At 38.5% G+C, this 23,751-nt stretch overlaps 1 protein-coding gene across 11 annotated transcripts in view; it reads right to left on the reverse strand.

Moving 5' to 3' along the window:
* mllt10 (MLLT10 histone lysine methyltransferase DOT1L cofactor) overlaps nt 1-23,751 on the reverse strand; it is a 52,519-nt gene that overhangs the window by 24,479 nt on the left and 4,289 nt on the right. For 8 of the 11 annotated variants that reach the window (XM_056254054.1, XM_056254055.1, XM_056254053.1 and 5 more), the window contains exons 3-10: nt 15,122-15,247; nt 14,474-14,528; nt 11,926-12,035; nt 10,756-10,859; nt 10,436-10,529; nt 4,164-4,253; nt 550-645; nt 123-435 (exon numbers count right to left, since the gene is read on the reverse strand). In XM_056254054.1, the coding sequence (XP_056110029.1) occupies nt 123-435; nt 550-645; nt 4,164-4,253; nt 10,436-10,529; nt 10,756-10,859; nt 11,926-12,035; nt 14,474-14,528; nt 15,122-15,247 (988 nt within the window). The remainder of the gene's footprint in view (nt 1-122; nt 436-549; nt 646-4,163; nt 4,254-10,435; nt 10,530-10,755; nt 10,860-11,925; nt 12,036-14,473; nt 14,529-15,121; nt 15,248-23,751) is intronic. The other 3 variants (XM_056254058.1, XM_056254059.1, XM_056254064.1) reach the window with 3 other exon arrangements.

A 23,751-nucleotide genomic window follows, 5' to 3' on the forward strand; every position in this document is an offset into this window, starting at 1 on the left:
CAGGAAGTTGGCACGAGACTTGAATCTGGCCGTTCAATTCAGGAACATGCAGAGGGTGTTTACCAATTCACCTCATCAACAATCTGAAGTAAAAGTGAAGTTGGCATGTTTGAAAGTCTCACCTTGCTGAAAAGGACTGGTCGAGGAGGGGGCCGTGGATGAAGTCGCCGTGGTGACCACAGGACCGTGGGTTTTGCTCGGCACGGACTTGCGGCCCCTGGACGCCGAGCTTGAGCTGGTGCCGTGACTGCTGGACTTCTTGCTTTTGCCGTCCGAGCTCTTACCATCCGAGGAGCCGCCATCCTTGGAGCTGGAACTGGAGAGAGATGGAACTTCCTGGAAGTTGGCATTGGTGAAACGGCCTCCACTGTCATCAAGTCGCTTCTGAGTGGAGGAGATGGAGGAGACACTTCCGCCACTGCTGCTGTTGTAGCTCTGTGGCCAAGAAGGGAATGCACGCATGGGCAAAAAGGCTTAGAATGCACTTATTTGTTGACATTTGATAAACTCTCAGGCATATATCCTAGACTAACAGACAGGTGGACTCACCTTCTCAGAGGACACCATCAGTGCTGGCACCAGGGAAGGCGTCATTTCCAAAGACTTTTTGTGCTTTGGTTTGTGGCGATCTCTTTCTTTATGTTTCTGTGATGAAACAACAACAACAAAAAACTTAATGAAGATGGTACAGCAAAGGTTTTGACTGAAGCCAGTACAACTTGGTAAGGACTGTAGCCTACACTGTCATTTCTGAAAACAAAGAGACAGAAAGATGGGAAATGCAAAAAGGTGAAACAATGCAAGTCCCATTCTGTTTGCATGCATTCAATCTGGGCAAGGAGAGCCCCTTGTGCTGCCCATGAAGATCTTCCTGTAAAGAAAAACAAAAGGTATTCCTCTGGATGGGAAAGGATTCACATTGCAGGCCTGACCAGAGTCTACTGCAGCTTAATTTACACCCCAGTCTAGTGCCGCTGTACACAGCTCTATTTGCGCCCGAGAAACGGGAGCGTGAACAAATTTACACCTCGCACTCCAATCGAACACCTCCAACCTCTCCGTTTCTGTTCTTAAGAGCATGGCTGTAAAAATATGCAGTGATCCTGAACCATTCGTAGAGAATATTTACACATTCCCCACTGGAGCGATATACAAACGTCTATCTTTTTTTTCCGCCCCTTTCTGTCATCTTCCAGCCATTGTCTCAGTTAGAATCGACAATTATTCTGAACATAACAGTTTATGCTACTTCTCTGTGCAAGTGACGGGGACAATTCCAGTGGCCCTCAGGCTCAAGTTTTTCAATGAAAATGAAAATGAGCTTCTGCTTCTTCTACGCCATTTACCATTTTCCTGCATATACCATTTTAAATGCCATTTTCTTAGAACAGAAAGATCATACACATTGGAAATGAAGGTGTTGAATAAGTACCTTGGGAATTTTTTTTAAGTGGTTGGGAAAGATTGTATTTGTATTTGTATTGAATATGCATTGCTATTGGTTTTCATCTACAACCTACATATCCAAAACAAATGTCACTGTTTTTGTTTTGTTTAAATATTTTTTGCTTATGCTTCAAATCACATAATTTTAACCACAAAACCAAAATGACAAGTTTATTTATAGTGACAAAATAATTATAAATATAACGGCATTTACTGAAATTACAAAGCTTTGTTATGCCGCATTTGCTCTACAAGAAAAGAGCTAATTTCGAAAGGATTCAAAGACAAGACTCTTAGTCTTAATTAACATTGTTTCTAAAGGTGTTGACAAGGCAGTGTTAGTATGAGAAAAAAAAAAATCATGTCACTACTTGGCTCTGATTATGAATGGAAAAAAGAAAAATGCACAACATTAATCTTAATTCCATCAAATAAATAAACTGAAACCAACTAGATATTTAGACCCTTATGTAATGACAAAATGCAGGTATGAACTGCTGTTTACTGGTCTAATTAAAATTCTGACATAAACGTCTTGAAAGAGTTTGACATAAGACGACAGCTATCTTAATTATACAAAGATGAATAGTTCAGGCAGAGGTGACTGAAAAAAGAGAGAACAAAAATGCCAAGGCATTTATCATAATTCATCAATGCCTTCAGCAGATTAGTGAAATGTAGCAAATCTCTTTCAGGATGAACAAAGAAATTACTCCCCAGGCTTCAGGCTAAGTATTAAAATTCAACTACGGAAATGAATAAATATAATAAATCTTAAAAAAGAAAAAAAAAAGTTTAAATACAAAAGCAAAAACTAATCATCCAGAAAACAAAGCTAAAATCCAAAACAGATTAGAATTTAAGATATGTGAGGCAGGAGAAGGAAGAGAGATCGAAAACATCATTTTATTCCCAGATGCCGCTCTCGACGGCCTCTCAGAGCACATCTGAACTAGCTGCAAATTGAGAAGCTTTTAGCCTCTATTGTTGTTTGGCCCTGGGGTTTGGAATTAGCTAGGTATACATCTGAGCCCCCCCGACCTTTGACCTGGGAATGTGGAGTAGGGGGGATGGGCCCCCTTTGCTAATGCAAATCAGGCGTCGTAACAATAGCCATGGCGGAGCACAGAGCACTTTACAACACGATCTTCAAGAATACAACTCCAACCCGAATCATTGTTAATGTCAACCCCTCTCAATGCAGAATAAGGCGAAGATGTTAAATATCAGAATAATTCTGGGAGAAACGGTTTTAAATGGCATCTCATATTTAATCTTTCGCTGACCTAGATTATACAGGCTGCAGTGTCGGTCTTTGAGCAGCTAAAAAGAGCACCATCCACTCCATTTTGGTATGCATTTCCAATGTAAACGCATTCAAACAAATTCAAATAATTTAATGAATTTGTGTCAAATAACCAACAGCCTCAATGACCTGCACTGCCCGCTGTAAGTGCTCATCTGACTATCGTGAGTATTCAGATTTACATTTAAGCACATAAATGTAACAGTTTCTCAAATGCAGTCTAATACTTTCTTCACATTACTTTAAAATGATTTATATTTATCAAAATAATGAATTTGTTTTAAAAGATAATAGTAAAATAAAAATAAATAAAAAATAAATGCATGTGTGGTTGCACACTTTACAATTAAACCGTGACTTTATATGTAGGCTGGTAAGCTTGCAGAATAGCAAAAGTCCACAATTGTTACGTTTTTATTTTTTATGTCAAAAAAATATCACTGCTTGAAAAACAACTATTAAGCAGAATTATTAAATGACAAAAAAAAAAAAAAGATTTAGAAAAAAAGGTTCAGGACAGACAATTAAACATATAATAATTAAATGTAAATCCTTCCAACAAACTTCAAAAACTGAACAACACAATGAAACGTTTGAATAAATGTTAAATCAACACTGAGAGCCATTTTACTGATCCGGTTCAAATAGAACAATTCAGGCAAGCTATCGCTGATTAAGATGGCTGTACAGAGGCTGCTGAGTGTTTGAAATATGTGGCCGGTGGGAGCTGCTTAGGGACAGGCAGAAAATTATAAATGACGATGGATAGATGTGATGAGCTCCTCCACACATTTCACACTATGAGGTCTGCTGGATTAGTATTTCAGATACCACCATTATTACAGTAAAAAGAGAAAAATACAGACAAGAGGCACAATCAAACATGTTTTTTTACATGCACTACGGATCGTCTTCTGCCATTACGTACACATTTACTGATATGAGGCCATGTTGCAGGGCCTACGCTTAATTGAATTAAATGAAAAGGCGAGCAGGGCTAATAATGCTACGTTTCATTCGGTATGGCTGCGTATAGTAAATTAGTGGAACAAATGACTACACTACCTATCAATACTGATTAAACAGACTCTGTGGAACTAATGGCCATGACGGATGCTTTTTTATGCATACAGCACTCTTTATGTTGATAATTTGTGGCAGCATCAAAATACTAATCACTTTGAGTGATAAAAGGCACTCTTCTCCCTCCTGTGGCTTTAAAAGCTTTGTGGGATATAAAAAGTGTGCATGTGAGGGTCGGCACAGGGTGACAGTGGCTCGTGTAATTCGCATATTTCGGACAAACAAAGAGTTTTTGGTTTTGTTCGTTAACCTCATAGTCTGAAGTCGTGAGGAGGGGGGCATCAATCACACATGGCAGGAAGTGAGGTAGATCTGGAGGCTGCCTTACCTTCTTCTCCTTGTCATGGTGCTTATCCAAAGAGTGAGTGGAAGAATCACTTAAGCTTTGAGCCCTACTACCACGGCCTTTGCTCCTTCTCTAAAAGGTGAAAAAGGAACTTCGAGTTACATTTAAAGTCTGTCCAATTACCCTTTTTTCCTACTTCTCACTTCTCTCTCTTCTAGCAGCAAAGAAAATAGCCCGTTTTGAGACAAAGGAAGCAAATAGGAGACATTTGCGGAAAAAATAAGATGAAGAAAAAAAAACATTGTCATGACAACCAATCAGGTTTTTTATATATATATATATATATATATATATATATATAAATCCTGATTGGTATAAATGCTGGCATGGCATTAAAATAAATAAACAAACAAACATTTCCATAGGTTGACTTGATCAGCTAATGCAAGTTGCTTTTGATGGAATAACCATTGAATTTTATCATATCAAATGTAACTTCCATTAGCTAATCAAGTTAACCTAGTTATTTATTTATTTTAATGCCATGCCAGCATCCAAGGCTATTTTACTTATGGAAATGTAGTTCAGGAAAGCCAAAGAATACATATTGTCACTTATATTTGATTTCTCTATACAACTACAAACAACAATATTCTCCATTTACCAACAGAAACAGCTGATTTTATATTTACGAAAAAAAAAAAAAAAAAAAAAACGTGCCATGATGCATGACATCCAAACTGACAAAAAAACACCTTTGTAAAATGTGCCACATTTCTTTTTAAGTCAACAGTCTCTAAAGCTGCTATTGACAACAAATGCCACAAAAAACCTCAGGTCACAAAATGGTCTTTGTTTACCAGCAGCCCACTGAAACAAAGGCCTACATGGAAAAGTCAGGGGTTAGTAGCCCACTATTGAACTATTAATCCACGAGACTGTGCTGATGCTGTCAGTCCATTAACATGGTGACAGGGAGACATGGTACATCCTGCAGAAACATCATGCTGTCCTGTACAATAGAGCAATCACCACAATAGATGACAACAAACAAAACAAGCAAGGTATTGTCACTTTATTCTAACAAAATGGGAGACAAAAAAATGTTTATATACATTTAAAAATGTCAAATATATATTTATATAAATATATACAAACCATTCAAAAGTTCGGGGTCAGTAAGATTTTTTAAAATGTTTTTGAAAAGTCATTTATTTGATAAATACAGCAAAAGTAATACTGTAAAATATAATTTAAATAACCATTTTCTATTTAATATATTTCAAAATGTAATTTATTTCTGTGATGGCAGTGTTACATTCAGCATCCATTAATCCAGTCTTCAATCAATCAATCATTCTAATATGCTGATTTGGTGCTCAAGAAACATTTCTTTTTATTATAAATGTTGATAATATGCTTAATGTTTTTGTGGAAAAACAAAATAATAATAATACTTTTTTTCATAATTATTTGATGAATAGAAATTCAAAAGGAGAATATATAAATATATTTTTTTATATATTTATATATATTTAATAATTAATATATTTAACACATCCTTGTTGAATGTAAGTATAAACTTTAAAAAAAAAAATCTTACTGACCCCAAAGTTTTGAATGGTAGAGTATATTTATGTATTTAAAATGTTTTGTTATATAAATATATATTTAAAAACCACTGATGCCAAAAAGCCGAACAGAAACCATGAAAAAAAAAAAAAAACGTAAAATATGAATGAATGCATAAAATTGACAACACTAACCAATCTGAAAAACAAAACATGAAATACTATGCCCCTAGAGTCTATTCCCCAGTAACCAGAGTAGTCAAAAGTGCTGAATGAAATAAAATGGTGTATACATAAATAAACATCACTATCCCTCAATCCTCAACTCATTACAATCCCCTATGAGAACATCACAAAGCGCTGGCCCTGCCTCCAGCCCCTCACTCAGAAAACCTGTAGAGGACTAGCAGTATCTGAGAAGCCTTTGTTGAGTGGGAGGATAGACACACACACAGCACGAATCTGAGAAGCAGCAGGGGGCTGTGGCTCTAAAGCTCAGTGTAGCTCCAGGGCTGGAGTGAGTAAAACCCCTTGCCACACACACACACACACAAACACCCAAGCCCACTAAGGACCGAGCAAAGCTGGACGGAAAACCACAGGCCGTTATGCTGTCACCGAGAGCTGCCACTGGGCACTCCCTGTATCTCTCTGAAACCTTAGCCCGCTTTTTCTGAGAGGGGTATTAAGACAGAGTGAAGGGGGAAATGCAGGAAAGAGGGGGGATGATGGGAAGGAGAGGAAAGGAGAACCACAGACAAAGGTCCAGTGAGTTGCTGTTGATTGTCAATGAGATTAAGGGGTTAAAGGGTTTGAGGGAGATCGAGGTGGGGGTGGCAGGGGACACTGGGGGTGGACGGGGGGCTTATGCCACAGCTCAGCTTTCAGCAGCTGTAATTGGACCAGGAGTGCCAGACATTCGAGAAATGAGAGATATTCCAGATGAGGGAGTGTCTTTTTCGTGAGCCTGGCGAGTTCACGTGCGATTCTAGATGCGCAATAACAGCTTGAACAATGATGACATGGTCACAATGATGTGCTCAACATGATTCATGTATTGGTGAATGCAAAAATCAGTCACTTAAGTGCTTTAGAAATGCCCTAGAGACATGAAGTATACCTCAATAGATGAAGCACTAATGGCAAAATACACAAACCATGACCATCAAATACTAATTGACAAGAAAATACATATAATTTATGGGAAAACCATATACACTCGCGTTCAAAGGTCTGACGTCTGTAAGGGTGCTTACACACAAGCACTTTTGGTGCGCACCCGGGTTCGAATGACATCAGAGTTTGGTTCGTTTGGATGATGTGAACTCTCTTTTCCGAACTCAGGTGAGCACCCGCAAACTGAGCCAGAGCGTTCTGGAGTACGGTTCATGTGAACTGCGGTATGGTTCTCGCTGCTGATATGAACGTAATCATACTAAATCGTGGAAGTGAACCGCTATTAATGATGTAAGATTTGATAAAACTGTGTTTGTGTGTGCTCACTCACTTTCCTGACAAGCATGACTGATGCACTTCAAGCAGCGAGAATGTACATATCAAATTTTTGCCCGGATTCAGCACAAATGGACTCCCGCGTTCTTTAGAACATTTGCAGTACATTCGCGGCAGATAGACGGAAGTGTCATTACTGATACTTGTAAAACAAAACCAAAGGTTCAAAAACCAAAATATAGAAGTGAGGCGAGCAACACTATTTATTTTGCCACCTTCACTGCATCGTCGTTACCATCCAACAGGGGTAAACTGCTTTGATGACGCAAACACACCACGGTTCGACCCAAATAATAGAACGTGAACAATCCAGCGAGGGCAGGGGGACGAGGGGGAAGCAATCGAACTCTGGTTCGGACCAGGCAATCGAACCAAGTGTAAAAGCACCCTAAGGTTTTTCTCTTATGCTCACCAAGGCTACATTTATTTGATCAAAAATACAGTAAAAACAGTAATATTTTGAAATATTGTCACAAATTTATAGAACCGTTTTAATATATTTTAAAATGTAATTTATTCCTGTGATGCAAAGCTGAATTGTCAGCAGTCGTTACTCCAGTCACATGTGTGACATGATCCTTCAGAAATCATTCTAATATGTTGATCAAGAAACATTTCTTATTATTATAACAGTTGAAAACTGTTGTGCTGCTTATTATGTGGAAACTGTAATATTGTTTCAGGATTCTTTGAAGAAAAAAAAAAAAGTACCAACAGATCAGCATTTATTTGAAATAGAAATCTTTTAAATGTAGCATTAATTGTATTTACGGTCACTTTTGATCCATTTAATGCATCCTTGCTGAATAAAATGATGAATTTCTTTCCCTAAAAATAAAATCTTACTAACCCTAAACTTTTGAACGGAAGCGTATCTATTTGTATATGCACAACGTAAAGATATTACACATTTTCAGTACTGCAACTATTTATACTCAGCCTAAGGCCGGTGACACACTACCTGCGTCATCGTAAGCGTCTCAGCTGCGTGGCGTGTCCGTTTTTATTTCGGCTCCCATGTTAACAGGTTAGAGCTTGCAGACTGCCTGCGTGACACGCACGCGCGTCTCAGACGCGGAAAACGCGTGCATGCTAGAAATAGAACCGACGCCTATTTTTCACGCTACACGCAAGCGTGTTGCAAGCGTGTTGCAAGCGTTTCCAGGCAAAATAGAATAGGAAAAGATGTTTATATGTTATTTTGTACACAAATACATATTAATAAATTACATTTTGATGGTTGAAAGTCTAGGTTTTGACATAAATTCAGATATAAATATAATTTAAAAATAAATAATGATCAATTTTCAAATATTGCACCTGTCAATACAGAACGAAATATTCTGTAGTCTATTTTGCTGTCAATACTGCTGACAGTGTCTTTATCAGTAGGCTTTATATTTATGCTTAACATGAAGTATAGGGCTTCCACAATACGTCCTTCCTGTACGTCACCTAGCAGCAGCTGCGCCGCGTCAGACACGTTTCTGGTGTGCAAAGACACAGAAAACGCGACGCAGCCGCCACGCAGCTGACATGCAACAGAAACGCCACGCAGCCAGTGTCACCGGCCTAAACGTCATTAATGGTTTAATTCAAAATGACAGAATTTCTGTAATGTCAGTGATTAAAGGTTGTATCAGCAATTTCAGGCCCAAAAAAGGGCCAAACATAAATGATCACATTCATCTTATCTTTCCTAACGATCCGCTAGCTGCCCGCCCCATAAGCAGGCCGTCAAAATAACGCGTCTCTGTAGGCAGCCTAGGCTCTGAGATCTGCACACAAAAACAATTGGTTTCACCAACCACTCAAAACCAAAATAAATAGTGTTCCATCCAATCACCGACAGGGGGTGGGTGTTGTGAGGTTTTGCGCTCGTGCACGGCTACACGGGAAGTCGGAGCTGAAGAAGAAGCCAGCGTCTATCAACGAACCCATGACGGTGATTGGTTGGAACACTTTATTTTGGTTTTGAGTGGTTGGTGAAACCAATTGTTTATGTGTGCAGATCTCAGAGCCTAGGCTGCCTACAGAGACGCATTTTTTGCTTATGGGGCGAGCAGCTAGCAGATTGTTAGGAAAGATTACATGAATGTGATCATTTATGTTTGGGCTTTTTTTGGGCCTGAAATCACTGATACAACCTTTAAATTAGGGGTGGGAGAAAAAATCGATCCATCGATGCATCGCGATTCTCTCTCCAACGATTCTGAATCGATTCTGAGAATTCCAGAATCGATTCTGAGCTTATAGTTTTTAACCAGATGTGCGATGACGTTTAGTTTGGTTTAGAAACACACGTATTCTGCTTGATTCCAATTCCTCACACACATACACCACTCGAACCTTCCGTAAAATAATCTTTCATAAAGTTCGGAAAGGTTGAAGCGAATTACAAGGACATTCACAGGCTTCATTGCACACGCTGTGAGAGACGCGCGCTTTCTTTGACGTTACACTTGAAGTGCTGTCTCGCCCGTCGGTATTTTCCTTACAAATGCTCTACGAAGTCATCATTTATGTGGTTTGGAATGCAGTGGACTTATATATTTAAAATATGAACCTCACTAACAGAAGGCTGCTTTCAATTTCAAATGCTGACGCGCGCTTTGTTTGTGAGACTGCTCGCGCTGCCGCGCATGCGGCTGTGCGACTCCGTGTAGTGGTTTAATGTACTTGTGCAAAATTAACGTAAACACAGCCAGTTATGTCTTAAGGGATTAAACGGACAGGACACACCGCATTACTTCTTTTATTTCAAAAGAGATGCGTGAGTGAATACAGCTTAATAGATCTCCCGCAGTCTATGATGTCATAGTAAAAAACAACAGTAAAGATGAAGAAAAATGACTCACAGTTCTTGAATGGAAAACGTTCAGATAATCTATAGGCTACTGAAAGCTCTTTTTGTTTATTATTTGTTATATTAGTTTAAATTTCTTAACATACAACTGTTTTAATAAAAAAATATTAATTTGTAATTATTTTTTAAAAAGTACTTAATTACTTATGTAAACTAATGAATTAATAAGGGAGGGGGGGGGGGATAAAGAATCGTTCTGGAATCGGATCGTGACTCCCAGAATCGGAATCGGATCGGATCGTGAGGTGACCAAAGATTCCCACCCCTACTTTAAATGCATGAATGCTTTGGAATCAGTAGCAACGGTGCTTTGAGTCAGGGTGTTATAGTTAGTATAGTATGGTTTAGAAAAAGCAGATTCTTACCAGCTTGCTGTAATGATACTTGCAGTATCCACAGTATTTCACATTATCAGCATCTGAGCCCTGTTCTTCACACAACAACCCAGCAAGCTGAGCGCTACATTCAAAGACAAAGAAAAAGCAGCTTTAAAAAGACTGTGCACAATGCAGATGAAAACAGTTATAATTCAACTATTTGTTATAAAAGTAAAAAGATTTAATTCGATTAAAGGGAAGTTAGTAGTTAACATTGCTATTCCGATCCATTTAACAGATTACATAATTGAGGATATTAAGATGCTTATGAGGACAATTAGCTGGAATATTAGGGCTCTGCAACTCACCATGTGACATGAAAGGCCTGTCGGCAGCCATGTTTGTTGCATGTCATGCAGGCTCCAGAAGCAGCTTTGCTCTCACGGCCCTGTTCTTCACAGATGTAGCACGTCTAGAAAGAAAAAACAGTCACCAAAGTGATTTCTCACATACAGAAAGCAGTTATTATGGTATATAATGCATTGCTGCACGGCCCACAGCTTGTTTAGCGTGAAGGCTCTACCAATTTAACAAGTCTCTCAGAAGCCGCCCTTCCCAGCGCCTCGATTATTAGGCAAGTGATAACCATGCCATTTTAAATTGGCTCACAGTGAGGACTCAATTACCAACAGAGCTGAATCTATTTTATCCCAGATTTTAAACCCACTATTTCAAGCATGAGATTAAACTTGGCTCCTTAGTCCTGCGAATCATCAGACACAGTATTGAATCCAAATCATATAACACTAACTGATTGTATTTTACTTATCTACTGCATTGAAGGGCATCCATAGAAAACAAAACGTAATTAGGTTTTCAAATGAAAAATGAAAGAACGGTGTCATGGCATATCCCATAAGTACTTGATCTAACATTGTTTTGTTTTTTTACCCTCGCGGTTGAGCATAAAGTTAAGCTAACGTCTAAACATTTGGACTTTGGAAATTACAATTACTCTTGAATTACAGTGATGCACAATAGTAAACACATACACCTGCGAGTATCCCAGAACCCATCAGTTATACAAACCATTTCATTTCATTTCAGTCATTTTCAAGTCAGTTTACTGTATACGGATTATAAAATACATTTGTAGCCTATTAAATATTTTAATATATAAAATTATTTTTTTTAAACTTTTTTATTTTCCATAATGGATTAGGAAATTCAATGGCAAATAAGTATGGTTGGTTCTTTTAATTTTTAGACTGTATGTGTAAATTCCCATAACATGAATCTCAGTTTTCATTCATTCAGCTTTGTAGCATAATTAATAGCAACATTCTATGTTTATACAAGATTGATAAATGTAGCACTTGGTCCCTTAAGAAAACACATTCACAGTATAGACCTAAACTCCTTACATGCATACTGTTTACATTGTTGAGCTGATTTATGAGGCTCTTATGTTGAGCCTTTGCTTTTCAATTGATATCCAGACTATAAAGCGTTTGTCTTTCAGAGGTTAGGGAACTTACCTTGTTATAACGTTCATGGGGGACAGACTGAAGCACAATAGGCTCCATGGTGGATACATTAGCGAACTCAACTTCTGGGATGTAAAGAGCACAAACCACATGGGCCCAACCTAAACAAGACACATGATATATGATCAGTAGATGTTATATTAAACGGCTAAGATTAAATTATTCCTTTATTTTTATGGGAACTAGCTTTGAAGTTGCAACTGGGTTTAGCTGCATAAAAAAAGTGTGCTTGAAAATACCATCAAATGGCAAAAATAAATAAGCTTTTTTGTTGTTTTTTACAAATCACTAAAATACAATCCACTCATTTTTATTATAAATCAATTGCATAACATTTAAATTTCTCATTAATTAATTATAATACAAATATGATGCTTAAAAACATGGATAATGCAATAAAAGAAACATTTAAATTGAATATGTGTGTCTGCTGACTGTCACAATCATTTTCTGTCATTTATTTTTTTTATTTTTTTTAAAGAGCCCACGTTCATTTGTTTGCTTACAGCCATTGCCTACAGGGCACGCCTGGCTTCCTCCACAGTGTGAAAAACACTTATTAAAGCATCTGGGCTGAGTGTGACCGCAAAGACGAAACACCCAGGACTGGAAGAGGCAGAGGCATATTCTCTCCTGCCTAGCGTCTAGACCAAGTGTTGAACCATAGGGTGTCAGCCACAAGTACACTACATAAATATTGTATCATAATTTCAGACTACTACTTAACTTTTTCCCCACATCAACTGTCTCAACCACAAAACCCCTAAACGGAGTTGATTTAGATTTAATGACCATATTCTGCAATATGTTTGTGAAAGGAAAGCAGATGCTATTGATATCGTTGAAATTAACCTGAGCAAATGAGTTCTGGTTATCCAGCGCAAGGGCACAATAACAGGCCTAAACTTAAAGGTGAACCCATGAACTGTCTTTGACCCCAGCCTAAAGGGACAGGGAGGTGGGTTTTGTTGTTTTGAAGTCCCTCCAAGAATCCAGCAGAAGCCTATAAAACCAGGCAATAAAACCCAAGCACACCCCAAAGAACTTCTAAACCCCTCAAACAGAAGGGTGGCACACTTAAAAAGAGAATGATTTGCCAAAGATGTCTTTAGCTGAGCATAAAGTCCTCAAACAATCTTGTTTCTTCAGATTCTCGTTAAACAAGTGAAATCTTGGGGACTAAAGCAACAGTAAAAACTGAAAGGCTCTAGCAATGTTCTATGAACAAGGGATGGGTTTTTATTTCTCTGCATGCGTTTCAACATGCTATTGCGGCAGGTATATGCCACTGCTCCAGTGTTTTCCTTTGGGATTATTCTTGTGTTTGCATAACTCAGCAGTAGCAACACCTGTAAAAACCTCTCCATGAGCTGGTCTGGGGAACGAGGAGGACTTTGCAGCTGAGTTTTACTTCTCAGTTGGCTGAAATGTAAAGGTTTCTCTAAAGCAAATCGTGAACACTTAAATCTCACTTGTGAGATATGGTTCAAACAAGCTCTGTCTAAAATTTATGTTTAAGAATTCTTCACTCCTACTCGTAAATAATGACAAAACATGGAATGCTTATCTCGAAACATTTCAAAAGGCTTTACAAATCCAAGCCAAAAAAAGAGATTACATGGTCTGAAACAGCTAAACCATAAGCCTGGGGCAATGATGTTTCCCTCATGGCCGTTAAACAGCTCACCACCCCTAAAGATGGGGCATGGTCCTGCAGCTGTGTACCATGCCATGTTTACAGTCTCTGAACTGCCCTTGCCGTGAACCCGGAGCATGAAGAAGAGTCGCCCCCTCTCAGCCCCACAATGACCCCGCTGAGACCGCCCACCCATAAAAACAAGGTGAGAGACAAACACGCACACTTCCTAACCCCCTTTGCTCAATTATTCTGAAAAATAAGCAGATAAAATCTGCCCCATGTGCCAAAAAAATTCCAAGACTACGTCAAACTCTTGGTTCATTCAAAAGCAGTTTAGATGTTAAAAGAAGAAATGGTTAAAAAAAATTATTCATTGTAAAATTTTCCTGAAATCTGAAATCCAAATTAGATTATTTTGAGGTGAGACATATGAAGATGCATAGAACTAATTAACAGCTTATTTATGAGACACAGTATTATATCCTTTAGACAGTAGAATTTCTGTGATAATTAAAACTGTCAGAGGATATCAGTGAAATACTCCATAGAAGAGATAATCAATTCACTATATTTTTTTTTTACATTGACTTTCATTAGAGGCGACAAAATAGAAAGGTGTCATCCTCATCAGCGCATATGTTCCTCTCAAGAGCTTCACATAATTGTATCACCTCGCAATAAAACTGGGCTGAGAGATAATAGTAAAACTGCTAACCCAAAGATTTTATCAAATATTTTGTCTCTTACACACTCAACCATCAAAAACATATTTTATGCTACTGGCCTATATTTAGCTACTGAGTAACTGCAGTCTGTTCTTGCCAATGACATGTAGATTAGGCTTAATACTGTTTTTTCCTCAGCAAGTAAAAACAATCAGCATAAAGTTAGATGTCCTACCTCCATTATCTGTTCGTTTCAGCGCTCCGTCTTTGTGGGGACACAGCTCACACCTCTGCGAAAAGAGGAGAAATAACATGAATCCACACTCCATCTAACGATCTGCAGGCCAGACACAGCTCTGAGGGCTTTCAGGAGCTCTACTTCTGACATGGACATCAAACTTAAGCAGAGTTTAGAGGTTAGACATCATTTTCTTCCTTGAAACTAGAGAACAGAGCATCTTGGCAAAAGTGATCAATGAAACTGTAGACAAGAGCCTTTGATAGTTCACAGGAGCTGGAAAAAATCCACTGCTGCAACCCTGAAGAGCTGCTTCTATATTCAAGGATAAAATAGGATCTGCTCTGCTAAAGGAGAAAAACTGGTTTAGACAACCGTTTTCTGAAACAAATGGCAGGACAAGAAGAAAAAACCCTCGGAATAGAAGACGAATGATCAAATAAAGACAGTTACTACCCTTTTTGAACAACAAAAACCACAGATGGTTGAAAATGTCCTAAAAAAAATGGGACCTGACACATGGCCTATTACACAGCATATCATGCATATACACTATGACATTTCACTCATCTTCAAAGCCTTGAACAGGGTTAGATATTGGGGCATAACATTGTGCTTGGAACCATGCCGTTATTTGCCACATACCACTATGTTCAAAGTTTTTAAGCTTCTGCTCAGTCTGCTGTCCTCCTCCTCTTTGTTACAGGTGGTGGACAGTCCTCCTCCTTCAGGGGTCTGCCAGCTCGGCTTTCTCCCCCTCCACCCTTTAATCTTTGGGAACGAAGTGGCAGAGCAGGGCACAAATAGGGGAAAAAAATGGGCTCATTTTTAGTAAGTGGAGGAATGAGGACAAATGCAGCAATTTGGTTTCATATTTGACCTATCGGTAAGCCAGCCCCCCTTAGTTACTGTTGCTAACTCGGACTAACAAAAGGAGTTGCTAACTGTCTTACAATGACAGCTGTCAGTGTGAAAACCTTGTCCCAAGATGTTTTTGATCAATTTTGGACACAGAAGGACCACCTCTCATCGAGGAGCATTCAAGTGGGACTTAAATATGCCATGTAGGGATATACCGTATTTTCCGGACTATAAGTCGCACTTTTTTTCATACCTTGGCTGGTCCTGCGACTTATAGTCAGGTGCGACTTATATATCAAAATTACCAAGATTTACTCGTCACAGGATCGCTGACGGCCCCAGATTATTATTTGCGAGTTTTTGATGTATTTGTGGTATGACGTGAATGCATCATTTGCCGAAATTGGGGGTGACATTACCGTCTACAGCCACGAGAGAGCGCTCTATGCGATCTAGACTACAGCTAGTTTTACCGCTGAAAAAATTAACTGAAAACAACTGATATTAACTGAAATATTAGACTGAACGCAAACAAAATGCCCCCAAAAAGAAAATCATATTCTGCAGATTGCATACTGCAGGTAATAAAATATGCAGCTGAAAACGGTAATCGAGCAGCAGAAAGAAAGTTTGGAGTGAATGAGAAACTTGTGAGGGACTGGCGAAAAGCAGAGGTTACTCTAACTGAAATGAAGAAAACAAAGAAAGCTAATCGCGGGCTGAAAGCAAGATGGCCAGAGCTGGAGGAACGAGTCCACAGATGGGTGCTTGAACAACGCGCTGCCGGGAGAGGCTTGTCAACGGTGCAGTTGCATCTCCACGCCCTGGTAGTTGCTAAGGAGATGAATATACTGTGTTACGTTAACTACATACCGGACACATATTCAGCCTGTTGTTCTTTGTGCTATTGTGTGTAGGTGAATAACTTAAATGCCTTCTGTTTTAATGAATTAAAGTCTGTTTAAATAACTTTTTCTTGGTCTTGGATTTTGTTAAATAAATTTCTAAATAAATGCGACTTATAGTCCAGTGCGACTTATATATGTTTTTTTCCTCGTCATGACGCATTTAAGGGCTGATGCGACTTATACTCCGGAGCGACTTATAGTCCGGAAAATACGGTATAAAAGATTTAAAAATAATATGGTGGGAAACAAGATTAATTTGGAATCGAGGGTTTACAGATCACAATGCAACCGGGAGAAGCCTCACGTTACGGTCGTCACGATCACAGAAAAACAACATCCAGGATCAACACTGTTAATGTACCGCAAGATTGTAATGGGTACTTATTAGGGATGCACGATATAGGATTTTGGCCGATATTCGATATGCCGATATTTTCAAACTAATTTTGCCCGATGCCGATACCGATATATTTGTATTTTTTTTTTAAGTGCAAAAAAAGCTTATTAAAGCTTCTATTAATGTTCTCAGTCAAGAGCAGTGAGTGATTTCCTCTGTGTTTTGTTGTTTTATTAACATTAACGGGATGTTCTCCCACAAATTTAAATTGTCATAATTTACTCTCTCAAGTTTCTTTCTTCTGTTGAAATTATAAAAGTTATTTGGAAGAATGTGGCTAACCAAACAGTTGCTGGACTCCAGTGACTTCCATAGTATATTTAAGCACAAGAAAGAAATGAATCCAGGTTTGAAACAACATTAGATAGACAGAATTTTTATTTCTGGGTGCAGTATCTCTTTAAAGACAAGCGGCAGAATATTATTACTGTCTCTTTAAGAACTGCACGCGAGTAACGCGACGCGTCTAATATACACGCATTTGACAAGCAGATTTTCTCTGTTTGCTTTCACTTTAGACATAACCAACTTTGTTTATGTAAACCTTGTGTGTTGACAGTATCAGCGCAATAAGACTCGAAAGATTAGTTCAGTATGCAGGCGCTGTGACAGGCTTTAGTTCCTGTGAGCGTCGCGTGTACGCGCTCAGAAAAGCGGATGTTAGAACAGCGCATCAGCACGTGAATGATATGTTTACCTAGCAAGACTTTGACGCACATGCAAACAATGAAATTTTGTGAATTGCGGTGTCCCGTGACCGTGAGTGTAACTCTACCTCTGCGTTTACATGTGATGTGATGTGATGTGATGTGAATGTACGTCGCGTTGTACAGTATGTTGAGATGAAGGCGCCAGAATTGAACTGATAGAATGCACGATACTATGATTTTTCTTCAAAAGCAGATAGTGGAGACATTTTAATCGTCCACGATCAAAAACCGTGAGACGCACGGCACACCCCTAGTTGGAAGTTTAAGTTGCTGGTGCTCATGCTTCGTTCACGGTCGTCACGTGCGTATAGGAAACACGCCACCCTATCGGCAAGACTCATCGGCAGAAATATTCATATCGGCCGATGCCGATGATGGTCATTTTAAGCTTTTATCGGCCGATACCGATGTTGTCCCGATATCATCGTGCATCCCTAGTACTTATTAAATAAATTTACATTTAATCAGTTTAATATGGAGAGGCACTGAATTGTAGACCAGTCTGTACATGACATGAGAACAGTTAGCTATTTAGGTTTGTACATTAGCATGGACTCACTAACTTTAATTGTAATTTAATGAGAGTATGACAACCAGAAAATTAACGTTTTCGTCTTCATTGAGATTGGGGTTGAATCCTTAGAGAACCAGGTTACTGCGCCCACATCATTGATATTATAAATAAACCGTCTTTAGACGTATTGCGCAGATATTTGTTTTTTTTCGCGCAAATCTTATCACACTTTTGAAACGCGCTGGTGAAGGAGCGCACAGTACGGTGATTCAATACATGAATAATACCCATGCCCATCCTCTCAGGATACCTGGAATCAGTGTTAAAAGTACCCCAGGCACATCGTTTTACAATTTTTGTAGCATAAACACCATCAAACCGATGAGAGCTTCGGATCTTCCAATGTTTCTCTATGGCGCTGAAACCTAAAGATGTCCGAGTTCCGGTCCTTGTGCAACTGATACTCAACTGCCATTGGCTCATCTGCGTTCGAGGGGAGGGACTTACCGATAGGTCAATTATGCTTTCGGAATACAAAAAAAGGCTTCAAGTTTTAAAAATGCTCCAGCAAGAAATCTTTCTGATAGTGCAAGGCAAGCTATGATTTTCACAAATCTTTGGGTTTGGATTGGTTAGAAGTGGCAAAAAGGCCACAAAAATATTACATGACAAACCTGTGGTTAAAAATATGGAAGAAAAATCCTGTTCCTTTTCAAAATAAGAGCAGCTGCCATTGAATAATGTCTCTAACCTCATAAAAGGTGTTATGTGGGATGCCTTGTTTTGCCATGAATCCAGATCCTTCAACAAAAAGGCCCACATAATGGGTTACGTGACAGCTTTCCCCTTCTTGTGACCTACTATTCTTCTGCTCTAAACTGCCACTTAGGTTTCATGCCAACCTGACAGCTCGCACAAGTAACATGTACATGACATGTACAGCCATCAGATCGTTGAGCTCCAAGGAAACCGCTTTAACTGCCAACACAACTTTGCCAATCCTAACCATTTATGTTTCCTTTACCCCAACCACCATCTTCTATTATAAATACTAGAACAGCATGTATTTTAAGCTATAGCATGTTTTATGAAAAGGGGTCATTACTCAGGACGTTATCATTGAATACAATACATAATACAAAGTTGAATAAAAACGTAGAGACTCTGTGAGTGAGCATTCATCACTCAACTTTTGCTTCTTATATATATTATGTGAAAATTTATAAAAGAAAAAAGCAGACTTCTTATTTGCAAGTACCGGTAATCACTATACGTTACTACATAACAGAAAATGCTCCACAAATAGCCAGAACTGTGATTCAATTACTGATAGAAAAAAAAAGAGAAATATGAACTCTGAAGCCATGTCTTAGCCAGGGGTAGGTAGGCAAGTGCCTCACCTGCCTATAGCCTTAGGCCATGTCCACACTAATACGTTTTCGTTTGAAAACGTATATTTTTCTTTCCGGTTTGGCCTTCCGTCCACTGAGACGGGGTTTTAGGTCAATGAAAACGTAGCTTTTGGAATACGCTCTCCAAAGCGGATAAATTTGAAAACGCCATTTTCGCGCTGTAGTATGGACTGCAGGGAACTACACTAACATTTTCCACTGGTGGCACTTGCGCTACTTACTTTTTCAGTTACTAGCGCAAAACATGATTTGGTCGCACAAATTATTTATAGTAAGCTACTCTGGATAATAATGACCAATAATGAAACTGTATTGCATACAGATGTGCTTTTTATTTTACTTGCCATCTTTTAAACCAAATGCCTTCTTGTTTTCTTTAAAATTGGTTGGGATAGATTTACTGCAATAGAAAATACAGTAGGCCTACACAATAAAGTGCTAAATGAATTTCTTTTGGATTTCAACATGCTATTGCAGGCACAGATGGGTAGACTTCTGAACTCTTAAGGAAAAATAAAATAAATATAATCCACTTCGCGTGCTTCATACTGTCATAGTGAAGCTTCAATGATTTGTGTTTGAATTGTTTTGACGCAGTTACAAATTTGGACAGTCCTGAAGGCCCACAGAATTTACAGTAGGGCTGCACGATATTGGTAAAAAATGACATTGTGATATTTGATTTTTCTGTGATATATATTGCGATATAAAAACAATTTCAAACAAAAAGCTCTATTTGGAAAGAATGAATCATTCTAGAATGACTGGGGTGGTTTTGTCATGGAGTAAATCCACATAGAAACTAATATTAATAGAATGTTTTAATGTAGTTAACTAGACTTTAATAAATGGAACCTTATTGTAAGGTGTTTCTGATTTATGTCTCTTGAGTTCAGTGTTGGACAGATCAGTTGTTTTAACCATTCATTAAAGTGAATCGGTTCAAAGGAGTCATATTAGTTCGCGAATCGGACGTGTCATTAACGGACCACGGCACACGTTGTGTGATTATCCAGGCAGTTTAGGACATCGCACAAGATTTGTCTCACTCTCAACACAGAAAACATTTCATCACTAGATAGATTTTTTTGTTTTGTTTATTGAAAGTGTGGTTTATGTCATATTTGTGTGGAAAGCTTTTCAGAGAAGATGAGGCAATGTTATTTTAGCACAATTCACAACCAGTGGTAGTTCAGGAAAAAAATACCATCGTGTATTCTCAAAGATATTCAGTCAACTCAATTCATTAATATGAGCGAGGGCGGGAGAGAGAGCAAGACAGTGTGAAGACGGCGAGAGAGTGCGCGCGCGCGGCTTTCACTCTCTCTCGTTCTCTCAGTTAAACAAGCGCGAAGCCAACTTGATGTGTTGAATGCTCAGAGAACGTTATAAAACGTATTCTTAAAATACACATTTCTGTTTTAATAAATGCTCATAGTAAATCATAGCATATTGCCTAAAACATATAGGTACAAAAATAATCAAACGGTGATACATTTGCGACCCATTAAAAATTAGGGTCGCAATGGCATTTCAAAAGGTCGCATATGCGACCATTTTGGTCGCAGTGTAGTTCCCTGGACTGTGAAGCCGGAGGTATTTGAAAATGATGATATGCATACAGGCCTAAGAGTCCTGACAAGTCATACAGTTTTTACATACACCCCACGTTACGGTTTGGTACACACTGGTAAATATGTGATTTAAGGTTAAGTGTTTCAGCCCACTTCCAGACACTGATTTAAAACAAACAAAAAAAAATGTTTAAAAGACCAAACAGAGAAAATGTAGTCTCAGAGTTTATGCATAGACAACCTGCTTCATAATAACTGAACTGTTGTTGAACATGATATAAATGCAAAAATTAAAAAAACAAAATACAAAAATATTGATTTAATCTAAAGTAATCAATACAAGATCATGAGGAATTTTTTTTAATGAAAATGTGACCATATTGTAGAGCTGCACGATTAATCATTAAAAGGTTGCGATCTCTTTTCAAACACCCATGTGATCTTAAACCTTTGACAAATAGGATCACAGCGAACATTCAAATCTGCGTTGGCGCTGCCTCTGACCTAGACAGAGATGTCATGTAAAGGTGTGAAACAAATTCACAAACAGTGTTTTTTTTTTTACCACCACACAGTATAATTATTTTTGTCTTTCAATAATTCAAATTATGACAGAAGAACTAGTATAAAAGTTAGGATATAAAAACAGCTTGAACTTGGCATCCTTACACCAGTAGGTGACAACAAGTGACTTGTATGTGTCAAAATGTATGTGTCATTTGACGCATTAATTTAAGAGATTCATTCAAAAACACTAATTCATCCATTAATGAAACAAGTTAAGTCTTTTGGGTGCTTCTCAAACAGAAGGCTGTATCCTAGCGAGGCTGAGTCCAGTCCTTTTGATGCTCCTTATGACACTTTTCCACTGCATGGCACGGCTCACTTTTGGGCGATTTTCCACTGCATCGTACAGCTCACTTAAATAGTTCCACCTCTGTTGAGGTTCCAAGCGTGCCGTACCGATACTAAAATGTGACGTGTGAACACTGCAGATCACTGATTGGTCAGAGAGAATCGTCACTACCAGCGTCGTTGGATTTGCTACACGACACACCAAACCTGCTAGATTTAAATAGTCAGCAACAGCCACCGCAGTATCATTTTTCCGCACAATTTTTTTTAAACGAAAATTTAAAAAAAAGAAATGGCTGAATTGTGGTCAGTAGACGAGGTACAGACGTTCCTCTCGTTGGTAGCGAGGAGCGGATCCAGCGAGGAGCTGGATGGGGCGCAACCAGGGAACCTTTCAGCAACTTACAATCAGTCAATAATCCCACCCACTTTGAAGCGATACAAAACTGCAGTGGAAAAGCAAACCAAGCAGAGCCGTACCATGCAGCGGAAAAGCGTCATTAGGCTAGACGACGACTCAGCATTGAAAGCTAGAATGAGACAGTCTAGTAAGTGCACATGGCTACGGCACACCATGGTCACCGCATGAAAATGTAATTTTGGAAAACATACTTTGTATTAAAAATCTTTATATTAACTGGCCTTTTATTAATGCAATACAGTGAATGACAACTGTTGGTGGTCTCCCAATGGCTTACATTATTGGCACTTTAGTGTTAAGTGATTAATTTACACCAAAACAAAAGATAACATGCATTGCCTTCATCTCTGAAAATGTTATTTTTGTCTTACATTTCATAATGAACTCAGACAAGCTCAGTGCTGCCGACTGGTTTTTTCGTCAGTTCTTTTTTTGTGAATTGGAATGTGTGCAAAGGATTGTAAGTGATTAAAGGACACGAAAGATACACTCGATGCATCCTTTAGAATGAGCTGAATGTAGGATGCAAAATGAAGGCTGCCTTCCAATGATCCTTCAAATTGAGACAGCCTTCAGCTGCGCTTGATGACATGGCAGCCGAGATATGCAGTCTTACTAGGACATCAGCCTTCCATTTGAGAAGCACCCAAAATGAGTGAGTCATTGAATCATTCATTCAAGAGATTCATTCAAAAAGCTGATTCAAATAATTCATTAATGACTTAACGAATTCAAATTAATCATGGGAAAATCGTGAACTTTTTTTAAATAAAAAAAATTGTGATTTACACAATATGTAAACAGTCAGTAATACAATAAAAACCTAATTACAAACAGCAGGACAAATGCAAAAGAAAATATACAATTGAAACAATCAGTGCTTTTTTTTTCTCATGTAAGTCTATAAGTATTCAGCTAACAGCCTACTACAGAAATTGAATCAGAAAAATAAAACAGCATTCTTAATTCTTCACTAAGAATTAAACTTACTTTGATTCTTATTAAGCCAGGGACACACCAAGCCGACCGTCGGCAGTTTTTTGAGCGTCGGCCGACTCAGTTTTTCCAGTGTGTTCTGCACCGTTGGCTCTAGCCGGATGCAGTGGGTTGTTTTTTTTGGCCCATTCAACTTGTAGAATCGGCTTCGGGCAGTCGGTGAGAGAACTCTGATTGGCTGTTCAGTTTAGCAAACGAATCAGTGAACGAGAAATACGAGCAAAAGTGATGAAAGCAAGCAAAGTCGTCATGATGGCACAGACAGAAGGCTGTTGCAATTTTACGTAATCTTACCTTAGCATTCGAAATGCTCAAATACTTTCATAATATCATGAGCCGATAAAGAACGTGAGCAGCATGATTGATATAATTCGTAAAGAACGTGAGCAGCATGATTGATATTCGTAAAGAATGTGAGCAGCATGATTGACATTCAAAACAGTCAGTAGGGGTGCGAATCGTCACTGGTCTCACGATTCAATTCGATTACGATTATCATGTCACCGATTCGATTTCACGATGCGTTGCCTCCTCACTTTTCAAAATTACTGCAGTGCACATACATACATTTTCGTAGAATACAAGCAGTCAGATATATATGAACTCCCTTTTTATTTTATCTGTTCC

Source organism: Rhinichthys klamathensis, unplaced genomic scaffold (genome assembly GCF_029890125.1).
Source record: "Rhinichthys klamathensis goyatoka isolate OS25496 unplaced genomic scaffold, OSU_Roscu_1.1 h1tg000110l_1, whole genome shotgun sequence".
Lineage (NCBI taxonomy): Eukaryota > Metazoa > Chordata > Actinopteri > Cypriniformes > Leuciscidae > Rhinichthys > Rhinichthys klamathensis.